Raw genomic sequence first — 21,140 nt, forward strand, 5'->3', positions numbered from 1 at the left:
GCTCTTCTGTGCTAACCTATGCTAAATGAAAGAAGCCAGTCACAAAAGACCACATATAATATGACTCCATGTATCTGAAATGTCCAGAATAGGCAAATACGTTGAGATATAAAGTAGATTAATGGTTGCTTAGGACTGGGGGGAATGGGGAGAGTGAAACGAGCGTATGAACTGCCTTTCTGAGGTGATGAAATGTTCTAAAATTGGTTGTGGTGTTGATACATAACTTTGTGATCATATTAAAAAGCATGAAATTGAACACTTCAAATAGGTGCATTGTATGGTGTGTAAAAAAAATGTGTCTCGGCCCTGGCCGGTTGGCTCAGCGGTAGAGCGTCGGCCTGGCATGCGGGGGACCCGGGTTCAATTCCCGGCCAGGGCACATAGGAGAAGCACCCATTTGCTTCTCCACCCCCCACCCCCTTCTTCCTCTCTGTCTCTCTCTTCCCCTCCTGCAGCCAAGGCTCCATTGGAGCAAAGATGGCCCGGGCACTGGGGATGGCTCCTTGGCCTCTGCCCCAGGCGCTAGAGTGGCTCTGGTCGCGGCAGAGCGACGCCCCAGAGGGGCAGAGCATCGCCCCCTGGTGGGCAGAGCCTCGACCCTGGTGGGCGTGCCGGGTGGATCCCGGTCGGGCGCATGCGGGAGTCTGTCTGACTGTCTCTCCCCATTTCCAGCTTCAGAAAAATACAAAAAAAAAAAAAAAAGTGTCTCAATTAGGGGGAAAAAAAGCACCAAAACAGCATGTAGTTGAGAAACAGTAGGTGAAGCGACAAAAAATCTTTACCCTAACTAGCTTATAAACTTATCACATTAATGATCACAATAATTAGTAAACGTAATGTGCTTAGTAAACCGTGTTTAAGGAAGCAAGAAAACTTATGATCACATGAGCAAGTTTTCACCCAAAATAAGAAGGTTTAGCTATTTAGAAGAATATGTTTGGTTTGCTCTAAGTTCATTATCCAGATCTGGAGTCAAGGAGGCATTACTGTGACAGGCACTCTCCAATCTACAGTCACTCGTGTACAATCTTGTCCCATCACCACAAGCACAAAATCGAATTAATTCTAGAATAGTTGGGTTTTAACTTATTAATATACCTTTTTTAAAAAGTAACACCAGCAGCCCTGGCCGGTTGGCTCAGTGGTAGAGCGTCGGCCTGGCGTGCAGGAGTCCCGGGTTCAATTCCCGGCCAGGGCACACAGGAGAAGCGCCCATCTGCTTCTCCACCCCTCCCCCTCTCCTTCCTCTCTGTCTCTCTCTTCCTCTCCTGCAGCCAAGGCTCCACTGGAGCAAAGATGGCCCAGGCCCTGGGGATGGCTCCATGGCCTCTGCCTCAGGCGCTAGAGTGGCTCTGGTCGCAACAGAGCTACGCCCAGGATGGGCAGAGCATCGCCCCCTGGTGGGTGTGCCAGGTGGATCCCGGTCAGTCAGGCACATGCAGGAGTCTGTCTGACTGTCTCCCCATTTCCAGCTTCGGAAAAATACAAAAAAAAGAAAAAAGAAAAAAAAAAGTAACACCAGCTTAGACTTCCATTTCCTGAACTGTGGCCAATATGGTACTAATTCATATAGAACAGAGGTCGGGAACCTTTTTGGCTGAGAGAGCCATAAACGTCACATATTTTAAAATGTAATTCCATGAGAGCCATACAATATGTTTAACACTAAATACAAGTAAATGTGTGCATTTTATGTAAGACCAACACTTTTAAACTACAATAAGTCTCTAAATTCTTTTTAATAACGTTATGCTGTTGCTAACCAATGATGAATAAAGTACTTCTTACCATTAATGCGACTTCTGGGGCTGATGGTTTTGCTGATGGCTTTGTAGTCTGGTTGATACGTGGTGAGGTTAAGCTTCATGCAGGCATTCAGACTTCCATCCGTTAAACGTGATCGTAGGTTGGTCTTAACGTTCTTTAGATGTGAGAGAGATTGCTCACATGCATACATAGAGCCAAACAATGTCAGTACAGCAATACTCACATGCTGCAGTATGTGGTATGTGACGGGAAGCATGTTCCAAGTTTTGACAATCAGCTGGTCTGCGGGTTGAAGTTTTTTCATTTCTCCCATTTGTGTTTGTTCACTAACTCTGCTTGCTGTTATGCAAGTCTTTCCAAATCTTCATTCAGTGACTTGAACTTATTCACCCACATGTCTGAGGCCTTCAGGTCAGCAGCTTGTAGCTCAAAGTCTCTGACGAAGACACCGGGGATGTAACTCAGGTCAGTGCACATTCGTGTGGATGGGTGATGAACTTAAAAAGACGAGTGCACTCACGAAATTCTCCAAAGCGCACTTTGAATGACTGCAGGAGATTAGATGTGAAGCCCGCTAGCTGCTGGAGATCAAGATATTGAGCAGGGTCACTTGCTGTGCATGCATCTTTAAACTCTCCCAGTTTTTCAAAGTATAGTAAATGTTTCAATGTTGGCAATGAAGAGTTCTAGCTTGTTTTCAAATGCAAACACTGCTTGTTGAAGGGATAAGACTGTATTTCCAATGCCTTGCATTTTCACATTGAGTTGGTTCAGATGTTCATGAGATAGTAGAACTTCAGGAGTCACTCAGTGTTAGCGAACTCAGGATGCTCGACGTTTTTCATTTCAAGAAAAGTCCGGATTTTGCTCAGACAAGCCATGAAACAGCTGAGCACCTTCCCTCTTGACAACCAACACACATTGCTGTGCAGAAGCAGACCAGGATGATTATTCCCAACTTCATCCAGCAGTGTTTTAAACTAGCGATCATTTAAAGCTCAGGCAACAATAAAGTTGACCACCCAAATGACCAGCAACATCACCTCACCAAGCTGCTCGCCACACATCTGAGCACAAAGCACCTCCTGATGTAGGATGCAGTGAAAACTTAGGATGGGTCTCTTTTCATGTTCACGAAGCAGCGCTACGAATCCTCTGTTTCTCCCCACCATGCACGGAGCACCATCAGTACACACCAAAATAAGTTTATCCATCAGTAGATTTCTTTCTTTAGCGAACTCAGTGAAAGACTTGAATAAATCCTCCCCTCTTGTTGTCTCTTTCATAGGCAAAACAGCAAGACTTTCTCACATAGTGTGTCACTGACAGCATACCTTGCAACCACGCTGAACTGGGATAAATGGCTTACGTCTGTTGACTCATCCAAAGCGAGAGAAAAGAATGGTGCTGCATTTATGTCCTTCACTTGTGTTGCCTCAATTTGATTTGCCATCATGATGGTATGATTGTGAACAGTTCTTGCTGACAGAGGCATGTCTTTTATTCGTTTGATTATCTTGTCTTTATCCAAAAAGTCGTCAAAAAATTCATTGGCAACATCAAGCATGAATGTTTTGGCATACTCCCCATCTGTGAATGGCATTCCGTTTCTCACAATTGGTAAAGCACCAGCAAAGCTAGCTGAATTCCAGTCACCTTGTTGGGTCCAAACACGGAGTTGCTGCTGACTAGCTTGCACTCTGCACAGTAGCTCTTGACATGTTTTCTTCTTGCTGTCTCACGCTGGATATGTTAATGCTAATGTAGTATGGCGTGTGTTGAAGTGCCACTTTATATTTCACCGTTTCATCGATGCAATTTTATCATTGCATATTAGACACACTGCAGAACCTGCTCTCTCCACAAATGAGAATTCCTCTGTCCATTCCTGCTGAAAAGTACAATACTCCTCATCTTTTTTCCTTTTAGTTATCTTCTTCATCAAAAGGGTTTCTGCAATTAGCTAGCTACTTGATTAAAAGGAGGAAAGTTTACTTCCTGACTTCACAACAACCCGTGTATGTTATGCATTATCCAATAAAAATCTGGTGTTGTCCCGGAGGACAGCTGTGATTGGCTCCAGCCACCAGCAACCATGAACATGAGCAGTAGGAAATGAATGGATTGTAATACATATGTTTTATTTATTTATTTATTTAGTATTTTTCCTAAGTTGGAAACAGGGAGGCAGTCAGACAGACTCCCGCATGCACCCGACCAGGATCCACCCAGCATGCCCACCAGGGGGCGATGCTCTGCCCATCTGGGTCGTTGCTCTGTTGTAACCAGAGTGATTCTAGCACCTGACGCAGAGGCCATGGAGCCATCTTCAGCGCCCGAGCCAACTTTGCTCCATTGGATCCTCAGCTGTGGGAGGGGAAGAGAGAGACAGAGAGGAAGGAGAGGGGGAGGGGTGGAGAAGCAGCTGGGTGCTTCTCCTGTGTGCCCTGGCCAGGAATCGAACCCGGGACTCCTGCACACCAGGCGACGCTCTACCACTGAGCCAACCGGCCAGGGCGAGAATGTTTTATATTTTTAACGTTATTTTTTTTTATTAAAGATTTGTCTGCAAGCCAGATGCAGCCATCAAAAGAGCCACATCTGGCTTGCGAGGCATAGGTTCCCGACCCTTGATATAGATGTAGTCATAATTATTTATCCAGATATATAATTACAATATATGAACCTTCAGGTCATTTTTGGTGTTCTTCTCTTACTATACTGTTAGACTTATTCAGGTCAGTCTTTTAAAAACAAAAAAGGCAATGGTAATTTACAGTTTTAAAGTTTCAAAGGAGCTATGTTCATAAGCAAAACCTTCAAAAAGTTTTTAAAACTCTCTTCTTATTTTCTAAATCAATGTCAAGGCATGGCAAGCATGACTGCCTCCAGAGTAAGAAATTTGCACAGACAGTAATTGTATTTGACAGCAGCAATTACATGCAAGGTTGGAGATAAGAAGACCATTAATGTGTGGGCACTAATTGCTCTGGTATTTTCAGTTACTATTGAGGGTCAGCTTGAAAATAATTCATGGCAAACTTTACCTGGGATGCAGTTGGTCCAGGAACATGTAGAGATACTGGTTATAGGAACAGCAGGCATGCAGGACATTCCTCTGATAAGAGACTGATAAAGCATGAAGAAGAAACAACATGCAATACTAAAAGGTATTCCCACCTATACTTATCAACTAACTGAAGAATATCAGAAAAATTCAAACAATAAAAACAGATTTCTCAAATTATGATGGGGTTGATGTCCTGATAAACCCATCATAGGTTAAAAATATAAGTAAAAAATATATTTACTATACCTAACCTGCCAAACATCAGAGCTTAGCCTCGCCTACCTTAAATGTGCTCAGAACACTTACAATTGCCTCCAGTTGGGCAATTATCTTAGTTTCATCTTGAGCCACTTCCTTCCTCTGTTCTCACCAGAAGCAGGAGGCACAGATAGGGGTTTTGTAGGTGATGGATGTGAAAACACAAAACACATCCGTAAACACTATGCCCTGGTTTTTGTTTACCCTCGTGACTGCATGGCTGACCAGGATCTGTGGCTCACTGCCCCTGTCCAGCATCACAAGACAGGGTCATACCGACTTGCTCAAAAGATATAAAGAGTTCAAAATTCGAAATATGTTTTCTACTGAATGTTTTGCACCATCATAAAGTCAAAAAATTGTAAAACATACACAGAGGACCATGTGTATGATCAATGCTAATCTTTATTTAGCAAGAATTCAAATAAATTATCTTTCATAATATCACACTATAACAAAAACTGAATACTTGAAAATTATATTAAATAGAAGCCTTAGAAGCCTGAAAACTCTGGAAACATCAAAAAGGCAACATAAACAGCAAGCTTACCCTCAAAACAATAGAAAGATAACAGACTAAATACAGATCTTTGTCTCCCTCGCTCTCCACATACCATACTGGAGTCACTCAACAACTAAAACAAGCCTGGGGAAAGTTATGAATACATCTAAAGGGAAAAGATGCAGGGGGCAAGGGCTGGGATAGAAATTTACCTTGGCAGTAAAACCTGAACTTTCAGGGGCCTAAGCCTGAGGATACATTCCCTTAGCACGTAGAGAGGAGTCACTCCCACCACATGTGGGTCCTTCACATGTTGAATCCTGCCTCCTCTGTCAGTCCTAAATGGTCCTGGTAGGCTAAACTGTTCCCAATTTCTTGTTTAATAGGGGCCTATCTTTTCTCAGCATTTATGTGCAGAGTCCTAAGAAAAGAAAGGTCTCTTATTCCATCTCACCTTGTCTCAGTGAGAGATCAGAGGTTACTAACTCATTGGCCCACTAGACTAGGAAAAAATGACATCTGCCTTTGCCTGTCAGTTGATTATTACTCAAAAGATCTCAATAATCAGGTCAGTGCTAAGAAAACTTAGTAGCCAGAGGAAAATGATAAGCACTTAAGGAGAGGGAGAGGCTAAAATGAATCACATGAGGGGCTTCTCTGGCGAGAGGCAAAATTAATTGAAGAAACATAACTTTCATACAATATTATGTAAAGACACAGACATACATCAACACTGAGTTATTCTACAGAAATCTGCTGTACTACAGGCAGTAACTTTTTATCAATGTTGATAATATACATCCTATTTTAATGCATATCTTCTTAGCATGGCTCAAAATAGCCGGTTGGTGAATAAGCATGATTCAGCAACTGGAATGTCTTCAAAAAGACAATGAAAAAGGTGCATAATTGTCAGAACCACATTCAAAGAGTACAGGTGCCACAGTATGAGGCATAATTTATGTTAACAAATATCCCTAACTTTCTTCATTTCAACTCAATTCAACACTGTAAGTACTTTCAAGCATTTACTCTCTTAAACACTGAACTTATCATTAAAAAGTATATAAACCAAGGTACCTGCTATCAAGACATTTAGTGGTAAGCAAGATGGTTGTCGCAGAGGACTGTGTGGGGTGGGAGTCAACATAGACCAGGAATTGGAATTGCTTCTGGAAAGTGCTCTTAATGATTTCAATAAGGCCAGACCCCTGCGACACCTCTTCCTATCACGATGGCCCATGATGCTTCAAGGCCCCAAAAGAGATCACCAGAAGACACTGCCAAGATGCCCTCTATGCCTCCCAAGAGAAGTTTTTCCAGAAACTATTCAACAGTGAGCTGGCTTCCCAAGCCACTTCAGAATTCGAGAAGGCAATGAAGGACCTTGCTGAGGAAGAGCCCCACCTGGTGGAACAATTCCAATAGATCCCAGGCTCCTGGAAGAGCGGGCAGTTACGCAACTTCCCAACAATAATTCTCTTCTTGCATAAAGGAGACACAAGTGGAGAAAAATGCCGCTGATCTGCAGAACTCAGGCATGTCAGAAGAGGAGCTGACCAAGGCCATGGAAGGGCTGGGCATGGCGAAGGGAACATCCTCCCTGTCATGCAGGGTACCACACAGAACCACCACTGAAGATCACAGAAAAGTATCCAGAATGGTTTCAGAGTTACCAGGAATCTCTACCTCTAGAACAGTTTGAAAAACAGCAGAAATAACAGTGTCATAGGCAAGACAGTGAGGCCACTCAGAAACTCGTTTTGAGATGGTGCTGGATCTTCAGAGGATGGCTGGACTTGAGTCATCCTCTAAAAGAGCTGGCTGGGGAGGTGCCTCCTGGTCTCAACTTGGACCTGGATGTCCTCAATCTGCCAGGCCCACCAGGTGCCAGTGGCGAACGGTGTCTGACCATGTGGAACACCGCATCCCCTCCCTGATTCCCAGCCATGAGAAACGACTGGAGTCAGCAGAACCACTGGGAGCTGGGGCAGGAGTGGTGTCTGCGGGAGTGGTCTGCCAGCTGCCCTCTGTCACCCCACCCAAAATGGTGCCAGACCAACTGAACCTTTTCCCTGTCTTTCTAGGAATAAGACCTGTTCTGCAGGCCATTTCTGTGAGCCCTTCTGATTGAGGCAAAGCCCTTCTGCTGCTAGCAAAGGCCCAGCTACTTTTTGAGGCATGCATCGTCTCCCCTCTCCCCAAATAATGTATTTGGCCACTGTGATGTTAACCTTTGTACCCAGGGTATTCATGCCTGTTCTCCACTCCCCTCTCTTGAACCTGGGGAGCAAGGACAGTCTCGGGATATCAACAGTAAAATGCACTAAAAAATTCATAATATAAAACTCTAAAATTATTCATAACATTAAGATACTGAATGCGACAAGCTCATCAGGCACTCTGGTAGTATATCAGAACGCTTAAGATAGTCCAGTTATTCTTGAGAAATATCTAATATTCTAGTAATTTGGCTCCACTCTACCTTAACATTTCTAATTTTAAAATCATGGTCAGAAATTTAATTTTTTTTGCATTTTTCCATAACCATAATTTACTATTCTATTACCTAAAACTTCCCCTCCAATTATATATGTACAGTTTGGTAAGGATATCTTGGATGTGAGAACACATTTCAGTTCATCAAAACAGAGACTGAAATGTTCAATCTTAGCTCAGCTATGGAGGCTCAGCTCACATCAGCTAGGACTCACAGGGGGTGAACAGATGATGAATATCCTGATGATGACAGACAGGCAAATGAGAAGACTAGTCCTTTGTGACTATTCTAGTCCCAATATAAAAGTCTGTTTACTAGGAACTGGGGATCTCACTAATAGCTGTTAGTACATTTAAATGTACAACATTCATTTTAGTTTAATTATAACATATTAAACAGTAAGAGGACTCTGGCACCCCATCTGGTAATATGTGTTCAATGCCAAGATCCTCAAGTCCCATGGGGAAGAGGAAAAATTTAAGCCCATTAGTTATTTAATTCATAAATTCCTCTTATTCAGGGTTCTACTAAATGAGGAATGCTTGTACAAGGAAAAGACTGTTATGCATCTAGTTGTATTATACAATACTCTCAAATTTTACAAATGGAGGAGTCAAACACACAAGATTTCAAGGAAACATTTAAACCCAGTAAACTGCATGATTTTCTTCAAGATGTTACTTTGGGAGTAAAGGTTTAATTTAGTAAGCTTTGACTCAAATGTAAAATGAAGCCATTAGCATGTTATTTATTCTAATTACATTCAATTTTAAGGCAGCAAACCAACAACACAAAATTGAAATGTAAATACATCATATTCAAGAAGGATTTCCTCGGATTATTTATGACCATATTTCTATAAAAATATTTACTATACAAGTGATTTGGAAGTATCCTCTTGCAATGAGGTTGTAACTCCTAAAACAATTAATAAATTTGGAGTCATTTATTTTCAAAGCACCCATAATATTTTGTGAGTTGAAAGAAAATTTCGTTATTTCTTACATTACTATTAACTAACAGCCTAATCTGGGTCTATTTTATTACTTTCAAAACGGTCAGAAGGAAGGATACTTCCTAGCTATATTAAGTAATGTCTAAGAGTTTTGTGCTCCTAAAACAAAACAAAACAAAACATAAACCCCCCACTAATCTGAAAGAATTTTGTCTAGTATAGTCAATACTCCAATACTCACCACATGAGATAAACCTGAACTGCCAACCACTCTAAAATATCTTCACCTTAGTGGGTTTTCCTTTTCCCTGATTTACTGATTGTTCCTTTACAGACAAGAGTGATAGTTGTTCCTTTCTGACATTCTACCTTGGCTAATATGAGTTATGACAGAATCCAGAATCTAGTAAATAAGGTCTATCTCACAATAGGGCTGAACCAATAGACTATATTGGATAGGTTTGTATTGGACTGTAAAGGTTTCTGAAAGAGAATCCTTCAGACCTTGGTAAAACAAAAATAGCCCAGTTGAAATTACAAGTTTAAGAGATAAAATAGCCTTGACAGAATATTTTCTATTTCTGTACCTTGATACATATAAGCATTCTAAAACCAATGGGAAAAAATAAATACAACATATTTTATGATGATTTAAAAATGCATTTTTATTTATACTATTGAGTATATTATATCACATCCAGAATTCCAAAAGTTTGAACAGTTTTTCTTTAAGAATATTAGATTTACATATTGCTCTGTAAGTTTCCTATAAAAATGTACCATTAAAAATTGAAAAATTTAGGCACTAAAGATACATTCACACCCTTCTAACCTACCTCTTTATTCTTTTAAATAAAGTCATAAAACCAAGATCTTCCATATATAAATTTTTCTAGGTCAATATCTCAACTTCTTACATTTAAGTTTAAATCATTACATTAATAATTCCTAATAACATTAGGTCTGCCAAGTAGTGGGCACTTAAAATATTTTTTAATATATGAATGCATTATAAAATTTAGAAGCAAAACATATTTTTGCTTTTAAAGAATTATAAAAAGGGGGCCCTGGCTGGTTACACAGTGTATAGAGCACCACCCTGGAGCGCTGAAGTCACCGGTTAGCCCCGCGGCTCAATCCTGAGTTCATCCAGCCAGGGCACACATGAGAAGCAATCAATGGCACAATTAGGTGGAGTCAAGAGTTGATGCTTTGCTCTCTCTCTCTCACCTTCTCTATCACACACACACACGCCCACTCGTTCTCTCACACACAAAGAACTTTATAAAGGGTAGTTTCTCTTCAATCCTGACAGAACTTCATAGTAATGTTAAAGTAACACTCTAGCCCTATCTACTTACCCATATTTTCTTAACTAATGACCAATAAACATTAAAATTCTCTCCATTTTCTGAATATACCAAACTCTCTTATACTTCTACTCCCTTGCATCTGCTGCCTCTATTTAAAATGCTGTTCCATCCTTTTCTTCCACTAATAAACCTAACTCAACCCCTAAGGCCCAGCTTAAAGGTTTACCTAGTGGCTTTCCAACATCAACAAGCAGTCATTCCTGTGATTTCACAGCCCTCTGTTTACAATGGTATTAGTATTCTTCACACTTCACCAAAATGACCAGTTTAAATGTTTTTCTCTTCCAGTAGATTTTGATCTCTCTGAGGGAAAGTATTATAGTACTTATTTTTATATCTCAAATCTAGCACTGCTGCCAGGCAAGTTGATTCAATGAAAAATGGTAAATGAACAAATGAATGAACATATTCCTGAATCTTTCTAACTCAGTAGCTATGTCACGGTAGTACAACACAAATTACAGGAGTTTAATATTTTTTTTATTTTTATTTATTTTTATTTTTCTGAAGCTGGAAACGGGGAGAGACAGTCAGACAGACTCCCGCATGTGCCCGACCGGGATCCACCCGGCACGCCCAACAGGGGCGACACTCTGCCCACCAGGGGGCGATGCTCTGCCCCTCCGGGGCATCGCTCTGCCGCGACCAGAGCCACTCTAGCGCCTGGGGCAGAGGCCAAGGAGCCATCCCCAGCGCCCGGGCCATCCTTGCTCCAATGGAGCCTTGGCTGCGGGAGGGGAAGAGAGAGACAGAGAGGAAGGGGGGGGGGGCGGAGAAGCAAATGGGCGCTTCTCCTATGTGCCCTGGCTGGGAATCGAACCCGGGTCCCCCGCACGCCAGGCCGACGCTCCACAGCTGAGCCAACTGGCCAGGGCCAGGAGTTTAATATTTTGTATGTTACCTTAACATCCACAAAATTACAGCATCTCATGATTGGGAAGAACATTAAAAAACACTTAGACAGGAAATTATTAATATGATGATTAATGATAAAAAATAAATATAAAACAATGATTGATATACAATTTAAACTGTGTCTTTACACTTAACCATGTAAAAATATTTCAAAGGTGAGGCATCATCATATTTCTCACAGTAAGAAAAATAACTACATCAAACTAATTATCTTAGTATCCTTTTATCTAAGTTTAGTTAGGACAATAGTTCTACTACCTAATTTGGGTTAATGTAGACAGTATTTTAAATATTCTAAATTAATTTTTTAAGTTCACAGGCTTTTGGTGGTCACTGGAAATCTATCAAGTGATTTCACAGTTTGATTATCATGCTCATTCAACAAGAGCCTGGCATTTTCCCAACACTTGTGGTTTTCTTGACTTGTTCGAGAAAGAAATTAAGGCTGTATTACTGGGTGTATTTAAATTTTAAGTAAAATAATTTTTTTATTACTAAAACAATTACAACAAATCTTCATTAAAATTTATCTTTATTAGTAAATTGCTTGTGCCAAAAATAATAGACCAAAAAGCTTAAGATTCAAAAAGCTTAAGAAATACTTTCTAATGATCCAGAAAACTTGCGGCTTCTAAGTGATTTTTTTATTTTTTAGTAGTTATAATCAAGATTATTCAGCTTTTACTACTGAAAAGTGAAAGCTGAAACACCTACACAGAAACTATCAGCGATTACTTAGAATAACAATCAGCATAAAGTAGGTAACAACTCTCAAATACCAAGAAACTTGTCTTTACTTGACAGGGACTCAACTCTGAACCCTATCTAATTACTTGTGGTCTTAAGCTAGTCATGTATAAGTTGGCTAAAGTAACTGGTAAACACTCCTTTGGGGCCTATCGTTTGTAATATTGATTGATTGGTCTGCTGCCTACCAGGATAAGTCGAACTTTGAGTTTATATTGTAATTAGGCTGCATAATGTGGAAACAGACTGGTGGTTCACTACCTTGCTTTATGAAATGGTATGGACATATAAAATGAAACTGTTCAAATAAATGAAGTGAGAATGCTGGTTTCACGTATGCAGCTTTGAAATATTTTTAGCAACATCATAACATATGTCCAAAAAGCTCAGAACTATAGTTCAACAAATGATGTAGGAAGCAGAGATCATACTTCATTGTATATGTGCATTATTTCTCACTTATTCATTAATTCAACTTACAGTCACTGCCTCGTAATTAGGAGTACAAGGGTGACCCAGCCTCTTAAAGTTTAGAGGAAGGAAGAGACAAGTAAGAATTCACCGTCAATTATGTCAGTAAATACTATTAAAGGAAAAGTATAATCTACATAGATTTTAAAGTTATATTTTATTTTCCTCCAAATCCCATGAAATAACATTCTCATATTTTATTTCCATCCTCTACTATGAAGCAACTCTGGCTCATGATTTGCAGTCACACACTTAGGAAAATTCTGAAAATCACAAGTGGGTACAAAGGCCACTTTGTGATTTGTCTAGTGACTTTGTCAAAATGAGATCAAACTAAACATACTGACCTGCACTCTATCTCATATTTTATATATATATATATAAATGGACAACTTTATCATTCTTTTTATTGTTAGATATTCCATTATATATCATTACTTAACCATTTCCCTATCGATGACCATTTAGATGATTTCCAACTTTTCAGGAAGGTAAACAACACTTGAAGACTGTTGTCCATTGACTCTCCACTAAAAGTGTAGGCCTGTGACTTCCGCATGCTCTGCCAACAAACCTTCTAATTCAATCCATCAGCTGAAAAGTAGTATACACTGTTCTATCTCATATTTCTTGATTAGTAGTGAGATTGAGCATCTTTCACTATTTATTGGCATTTGTATTTCTTCTGGGGCTAGCTCAGGGGTCCCCAAACTACGGCCCACAGGCCACATGTGGCCCCCTGAGGCCATTTATCCGGCCCCCACCGCACTTCCAGAAGGGGTACCTCTTTCATTGGTGGTCAGTGAGAGGAGCATAGTTCCCAATGAAATACTGGTCAGTTTGTTGATTTAAATTTACTTGTTCTTAATATTAAATATTGTATTTGTTCCCGTTTTGTTTTACTTTAAAATAAGATACGTGCAGTGTGCATAGGGATTTGTTCATAGTTTTTTTTATAGTCCAGCCCTCCAACGGTCTGAGGGACAGTGAACTGGCCCCCTGTGGTAAAAAGTTTGGGGACCCCTGGGCTAGCTTCTTATGAACTTTGGCAGTAATTTCTCACCCATCCATTAGCAGTCTATAATTAAACTACAGGATTCTTTTATTCTCAGTTCTGCCCTACTTCCTAAAATTACTCCAACTTACTAATCAGATACTTAAAGTTATCAGTTTACTTAACTATAATATCATAAAATCTTCACTGGTTATTCTGTCCAGCTATAACAGAAAAGGACAAGGTAAAAACATGACAATTTCCTTACCCCCAGTTTCCATAATTATATTTCACATGGATAAAGAAATTTCAGCATGCCATTTTTGAAAAGTTGGCATTTCCATCCAGTTTCTGTATGTCCTCAAGCTCTAGCCATAATGCTTCAGTATCAGTCAGAAAAATGATCCCTGCTGGCCACCATCTTTGTCTCTAAGCCAATAAAGCTTCACTGCCACTGTCCAGTTCAAATTTTCCTGTCCCATATGATAACCATCTCCAACATAGAACCTTTTCCATAGAAGGGCAGGCGCCAAGAAATTCAGACCCAAAGTTGTGGTAAAATCTATTTTTCCTCTTATGCTCTTTTTTTCCTTTCAAGAATTACCTTGATCGGCCCTGACCAGTTAGTTCAGTTGGTTAAGAGCATCATGCTGAAATGATAAGGTTGTGTGTTCGATCCCTGGTTGGGGCACACATGGGAAGCATCTGAAGAATGTACGACTGAGTTATCAACAAATGAATGCTTCCCTTCCCCCTCCTCTCTTTCTGTCTCTCTAAAAATCAATAAAAGTTAAGCCATGGCTCTTTCAGGAAGATGCTGCTGCTGTTTAGCGAGCCGAGTCCTTCTTGCTCCTCCTGCTCCTGACTCACCGCTGTTCGCTCTCGCCGAGGAACAGGTCGGTCAGGAAGCCGCGCCGCAGCCATGGTGAGGCAGAGGGCGGCGCCACGCGGTTGCAGCGGTGGCGGGACTCTGCCCCGGGTCTCTCGCTCTTCTGGGGACGGATGCCGGGAAGGGGGGAAGCGGCTTTTAAAGATACCGTAAAGACACCCGTGGAACCAGAGGTGGAGATTCACCGAATTAGAATTACTCTAACCAGCCGCAACGTCAAGTCTCTGGAGAAGGTGTGTGCTGACTTGATCAGAGGTGCAAAGGAAAAGAATCTCAAAGTGAAAGGACCCGTTCAGATGCCTACCAAGATTCTGAGAATCACTACAAGAAAAACTCCCTGCGGGGAGGGTTCTAAGACCTGGGATCGGTTTCAGATGAGGATCCACAAACATCTCATTGACCTGCACAGCCCTTCTGAGATTGTTAAACAGATTACTTCCATCACTATTGAGCCAGGAGTTGAGGTTGAAGTCACCATTGCAGATGCTTAAATCAGTCTTTTTAATAAATTGATTATCCATTGTTAAAAAAAAAAAAAAAAAAAAAAAAGCTAAGTTCTGGCTGGAAAGCTCCACTGGTTGGAATATCCTCCCGGAGCGTGGAGGATGCTGGCTGGATTCCCTAGTCAGGGCATATACAAAAAACCTAATCGTTTTTTGTTTTCATTTTAATTTTTACATTGTACCCAAGGGTCAAACTTATCACCTTACTCTCCCTCTTCACCTCTGCCATTCTCTAAAAACTGAAAAAACCCAATAAACATATAGTATTCTGGCTATAAAGCTACTAATATTTTTGGTCTCAAATTATGACTTATGTCAAACAGTGGACGTCTTACTCACACATCCTGTGATGCGCCTGTAACTCTGCACAGTGCCCAGAGGATGCTCGGCTGTGCTACTGAAAACAACACAGCATTCAGTGTTTAAACCCTAGCTTTTGCAGTATTTTTTTTAAATGAACATATTTCCAACTAGGTTAAACAAAATCTAATTCATACAGCTGATAGATTAGATATATATGGAGAAAAACTGTATTTTCTAACTCTAAATTAAAGGAATATGACTTAATGTATTAACTTTTCCCTCTGAATAATTTCTCTATAATTTCAACCTAGTAATTTATTCAGCATGGCCTACCATGTGCTATGTTATCACTCACTAACTTCCCCAGCTACACTAACATAGCAACCCATTTATTTTTTGGTAGCATATTAAAAAAACTCTTCCCTCTGTTAAATATTATAGTTGGCATAATAATAAAAATAATTTATATTGGCATTATATTCTACAGTTTACAAATACATTTCTACATATATAATCTCAATGAGTTATAATCTTCTGTCAACTTTAAAACATGACAATACACTACAAATTTCCAAAGCAAATCAAATCAAATATGGTAAATAAGATTCTAATAAAAGAGCAAAAGGAGTATAAAGAAATTAAACTGCCATTGCCTTCCTACCTTGCTCCAAAACAACTCCACATTTGCAATGTTGGTTCATTTTCCTAATTTAAGCATTTTAAAAAATACACACATAAATTTCCCTATATTGTATTTCAATCAATTGCCTAAGCTGAGGTTACAATGTCATAAATAAAGTACTTGATCATAAATTTCTCAAAAGACATAAAAATCGAAGACATCCAACACAAATTAAATACAAAAAAATACAAACTAAACAATGAAAAGGAGTTATAAAATTTAGGTTGATCGGTTAGTAAACTAGTCTATTCTGAACAGATTTAGTGTTTATTTTATTATCTGTACTGCTATTAAGATTATAACTATGCACCAAAATCATGTTGGTCTAGTCTTCATTTTATGTTTTCTTATAAATTATAGACCTATGAGAAAAAAGTCAATCACCTTTCAGATGTTTGACTGCAAAAGCACTACTTGGAATAGCAATGATATGAGTTATTTAAATCCAGGACTGCATGAAATGAGGGCTATCTGTGAAACAGCACACACTTAACCTAGGGTATGTTTTACATTTCAAATACCTAGAAAATCTCAAACTTCCCTGATTCTGTATTTACACAGCTGACGAGGATCCAGAAATTTAAAAAGTGGCCTAGAAAACTGAGCAATGCAGCTTTTACTATTTCATACAAACAAATGCTATATCTACAACATCTTATCATATCCAGGCATTAAAGGCCACTTTGCTTGTGCTTACTATAAAATATATTTTAAAAGAATATGTAAAGTTATGTTGAACAGATTTTTAAAGGACATGACTGAAATGACATTTAAACAAATGCCATTGTGTGGAGAGGGGTTAAAATAATCATTTTTTGTTGTCTCTCCCTTATTTTAGCGGGAGAGAAAGAGGAGGGGGTGGGACAGACAGACAAGAAGGGAGAGATGAGAAGCATCAATTCTTCATTGCAGCACCTTAGTTGTTCATTGATTGTTTTCTCATATGTGCCTTGACCGGGGGGCTCCAGCCAAGCCAGTGACCCCTTGCTCAAGTCAGTGACCTTGGACTTCAAACCAGCGACCTTGAACTTAAGCCAGCAATCCTGGTCTTAAAGTCAGCCACCACTGGGCTCAAGCCAGCAACCACAGGGTCATGTCTATGATCCTGCGCTCAAGCTGGTGACCTCATGCTCAAGCAGATGAGCCTCTGCTCAAGCGGGCAACCACAGTGTTTTGAATCTGGGTCCTTTGCGTCCCAGGTCTATGCTCTATCCATTGCGCCACTGCCTGGTCAGGCTCAAATGAACCCATTTCATGAATGTGTTATTTCAATAGAAGTATACTCTAAGTTCTCTAAAATTTCAGAGCATTTTGCATTAACCTGTGAAAATAACCTACTAGAAACTTGCAACTTAAGAACTGTTGTCCTATTCACTTTTAATTGTATATTTTCTTATTCCTACATGATATAAATAATCTAAAGTTAACCTGTCATCTTGGAAAAAAAGAGATAAATAACCACTCTTTTTCAACAGGCATAAGGTAGCAAAAAAGACTACAGATTTTATCTAAGCATACAATGATAAAATGAATAAACAACAACAGAAAACGAGTGTAGTTGGTATAGCAAATTATTTAAAATACATGGTCTTTAGCCTCAGTGGAGGTTTACACCAATGTATTTGCTTAAAAACCTCTAAAAAACATACACACACATTTAGAAACACATCTCTAATTACTGAAGTTGTGCTTTTAATATTATTTCTGATGTGCTGAAATTTTAGAAACTTACATATAGTATGGGGCAAGGCCTGGTCTGAGGGGGTTTCAAGTAGAGTTAGAGAAACTCTTTAAGTAAACATATCCTATAACGTCACATATTTGGGAACCAAACATGTTAACTCTTCCATTACTTCATTACTCAGAGTTGATTTACATACTTAGTTGACCCCTGGGAAGAAGTTAGACTGTGAAAGAATGCTACACACCTTACTGACAAACAAGAATGACTCACCACCCAGAGACAACAAACAGCATCATGACTGAGGAAAGACTCAGCTGATGCACCTCATCAGGCAGCTCTGGCCACTCCAGATAAAGCCAAAGGAGGAGAGTTGTTGGTCTAAAGCAGGGGTCCCCAAACTACGGCCCACGGGCCGCATGCGGCCCCCTGAAGCCATTTATCCGGCACCCGCCGCACTTCCGGAAGGGGCACCACCTCTTTCATTGGTGGTCAGTGAGAGGAGCATAGTTCCCAATGAAATACTGGTCAGTTGATTTAAATTTACTTGTTCTTTATTTTAAATATTATATTTGTTCCCATTTTGTTTTTTTACTTTAAAATAATATATGTGCAGTGTGCATAGGAATTTGTTCATAGTTTTTTTTTAAAGTCCGGCCCTCCAACGGTCTGGGGGACAGTGAACTGGCCCCCTGTGTAAAAAGTTTGGGGACCCCTGGTCTAAAGGAAAACAACCCCAATTTAAATTTGCTTGGAAGATATGACAAACACAAAGGTAATAGATGTTTGTGTGTGTGTGTGTATCACCAATAATTACTTTAACAAATTTAAAAAAATCTTCTAATTGTTTTTTTAAGATATGGCTCAATGACAGTAATTAAACTGGATGATTTCATGATTTTACACCAATCAGCAGAAATGCTAGAGAAAAGAAGTAAAACGTAACTGATTTGTTATCTATAGTTTACTGGGAAAATCACATTCAAAGAGCATAAATTCTTTAAAAATTTCAGATGACATATAATTAATCATTATTATTATAAGATTTCAGTAGGATTACAGTATTAGTTTATGCTAAGTAATGCAGCCTGAATGGTTCAATAAATCTTGGCTCAAGCAAATCTCAAAGGACAAATTAACATTGTCACCCTTAGGTTTTACAACAAATAGATCTGAATAGAAAACAAAGACTACAGCACTTCCAAGTACAGAAATCTAGTATAGTACTGATTACAGTAACTTTAAACTGTGAAACACTGCCCTCTATAGACAGTTCAATTTACCTGTATCTCAAATAATATGATATAATCCAGACTAGGAATTCTGGATTTTCCTGCCTTGTTCTTGACTCAAAAATCTTCTGCTCCATAAAGCTATTTAAAAAAAAAATTTTTTTTTTTCTGGAGAGATGCCTATTGCAAATACTCTTCAACCTCTTTTAAAGTCTCTCCTTCCCTCTGGCTCACCCAAAACACCATAGGTATTTCAGATAAACCATTTAGCAGCAGTGTGGAAACCAGAACTGAGTGGGACCAATGCAGACAGGTAGAATATGTAGGAGGTATTGCAACAGCCTAGTCAAGTGATGACATACGAAGAGAAAAGCAGTTGTGTAAAGTGCACTTTACTCATTCATGTTAATGGCCTGGCCCCTGCAGGTGTTACACTTTTAAAAAAAAATTTTTTGTGACCCTGGTCTAAAAACCATGAGCCATGATCACACAAAAAATGTCAGGGCTAAAAAGTAAATTTAGAATCAACATAGACTATAGTTAAAACTGTGGTAGGGAGAAACATCAACACAGGCTAAATCCTTGTGCAAAAAATGATTTAATCATGCAGACTTCTGCTTCATGATATTCCTATCATCTTAAAAGTGGTAAACATTCAAATCTTAATGCAAAATTCACTTTCCCTGTGTGTGTATTTTAATCTTTAGTAATAGTTAGTCCTTAACCATGCTGAATTTCTTACTTATTTCCAGGTAGGTTTTTGAGAAATTGGAAGAGCATCCTGTACATGCTCTATAAATGCGAGCTGAATTAAATAATCCCCCCAATACTGAGCATAAGTTACGCCCTGGAACCTGAAGAAGCAAGAAAGGAGTCAGGAGAGAGGGTCAGAAATAGGTGCTGAGAGAAAAATGTCAAGGGATTTGAGAAGGACATTAGAATAATCTAAGAACCATTCAGTAGACACCTGTGCCCTGTGCTAATCTTGCTGACACTGTAGGCAGTATGGCCAGGATACAGAATGAATCCAACATGGTCTTAGGCTTTCAGAAGCCTGTATGCTCCATGTAGTATTAGCAAGTATCAAGGGTAGAGGAGAGTCTTGCTGAGATGAGGGGCTTAATATATGAAAAAATGTAGGGTAAGGAATGATTCTCTAGTATAAAGCAGCCAGAGAAAAGAAATCCAGTTCAATACTAATACCTGGTAGTCAACAAAAATTAAATCTGAATGATGAGAAATATATCAAAAATTAGTTTGTGGCAAAAAATGCTTATCTAATTTTTTAAACAGACATTTCAAAACTTATACGGTACCTTTACAGGTAAGTACACTCCATGTACAAATTTATCTACTCTGATGCTTTCAATGAATTTGTATTAGGTAAAGGTAAGTTGATAATGCTATAAAAGCCCCAGATGAACAAAGCAAGTTTAACAAAGGACTAGATGGCCACTGGATAGCTAGACAACCATTTATTCAGCTATCAGGGCAAGAGAGTGGCGTGTGAGTTCTCCATCTATACTGTTTGTCTTCATGGACAACACACAAATATAGCATAGTGACCAGTAAAGTGAACAGAAAGTTACTAATAAGATCCTAAGTAAACATAAAAGTTTTAAAGATCTAAAGGGTTAAAAAAAAAGGCAAGAAACTAGATGGTCAGTATCCAAGGTATTAACAATACTATTAAAACACACAGAAAGCCCTAGCATTCCCGAGAATAAAATCAAACTTTTCATAATGAACTTTGCTCCCTCTGGTGGTCACAAGAGGTTTTACCAGGTGTGAACAGGAACGGAGGCAAAGCAGAAAGCGCTTCTCAACTTTTCATCTGACCGCACCCATAAACTAATCACTAAAATTCTGGGCCACACCAAAAAAATATATTTTTGCTGATCTGACAAAAACAGGTATAATTTTGATTGACTTACAAAAAATAATAATAGTAATTACCTATCTTTTTTGCTACAAAATAACTTTTAAAAATCTGGTACCTATACTTGTATATAAGGATTTCTGGTACCAAGAATTAGCCAATCAGATGCAACCTTATTGTGCAACATGACCACTAAGATGCAGCTCTATTATATTTATGGTTCAAGACAGGGCATTCACACTGATGGCTATTGTTGTGTTAACTGCTGTCATTTTTTGACAATCAAAGGGAAAAGAGGTCAGTGCCCCTGACGAAAAAGTCAAGGACTGTATATTTTAAAAATTCTTGTGGCACACCTGTCGAAAATTGCTGAGGTAGATGTCAAACAGAACTGCAGAAACTATCCAGATTAACTT

General features: G+C 39.3%; 2 protein-coding genes and 1 pseudogene across 3 annotated transcripts in view; 2 read left to right on the forward strand and 1 right to left on the reverse strand.

Annotated features, from left to right (window-relative positions):
* Positions 1–21,140, reverse strand: part of ACBD6 (acyl-CoA binding domain containing 6) — a 149,857-nt gene that overhangs the window by 110,062 nt on the left and 18,655 nt on the right. The gene's annotated exons all lie outside the window — the stretch shown is intronic.
* Positions 4,649–7,321, forward strand: LOC136393987 (peroxisomal biogenesis factor 19 pseudogene; annotated as a pseudogene).
* On the forward strand, positions 14,405–14,957 carry LOC136393412 (small ribosomal subunit protein uS10-like). The gene has a single exon (XM_066366037.1). The coding sequence runs from the start codon at positions 14,558–14,560 to the stop codon at positions 14,933–14,935; it is 378 nt and encodes a 125-aa protein (XP_066222134.1). The 5' UTR covers positions 14,405–14,557; the 3' UTR covers positions 14,936–14,957.

Source organism: Saccopteryx leptura, chromosome 2 (genome assembly GCF_036850995.1).
Source record: "Saccopteryx leptura isolate mSacLep1 chromosome 2, mSacLep1_pri_phased_curated, whole genome shotgun sequence".
NCBI lineage: Eukaryota > Metazoa > Chordata > Mammalia > Chiroptera > Emballonuridae > Saccopteryx > Saccopteryx leptura.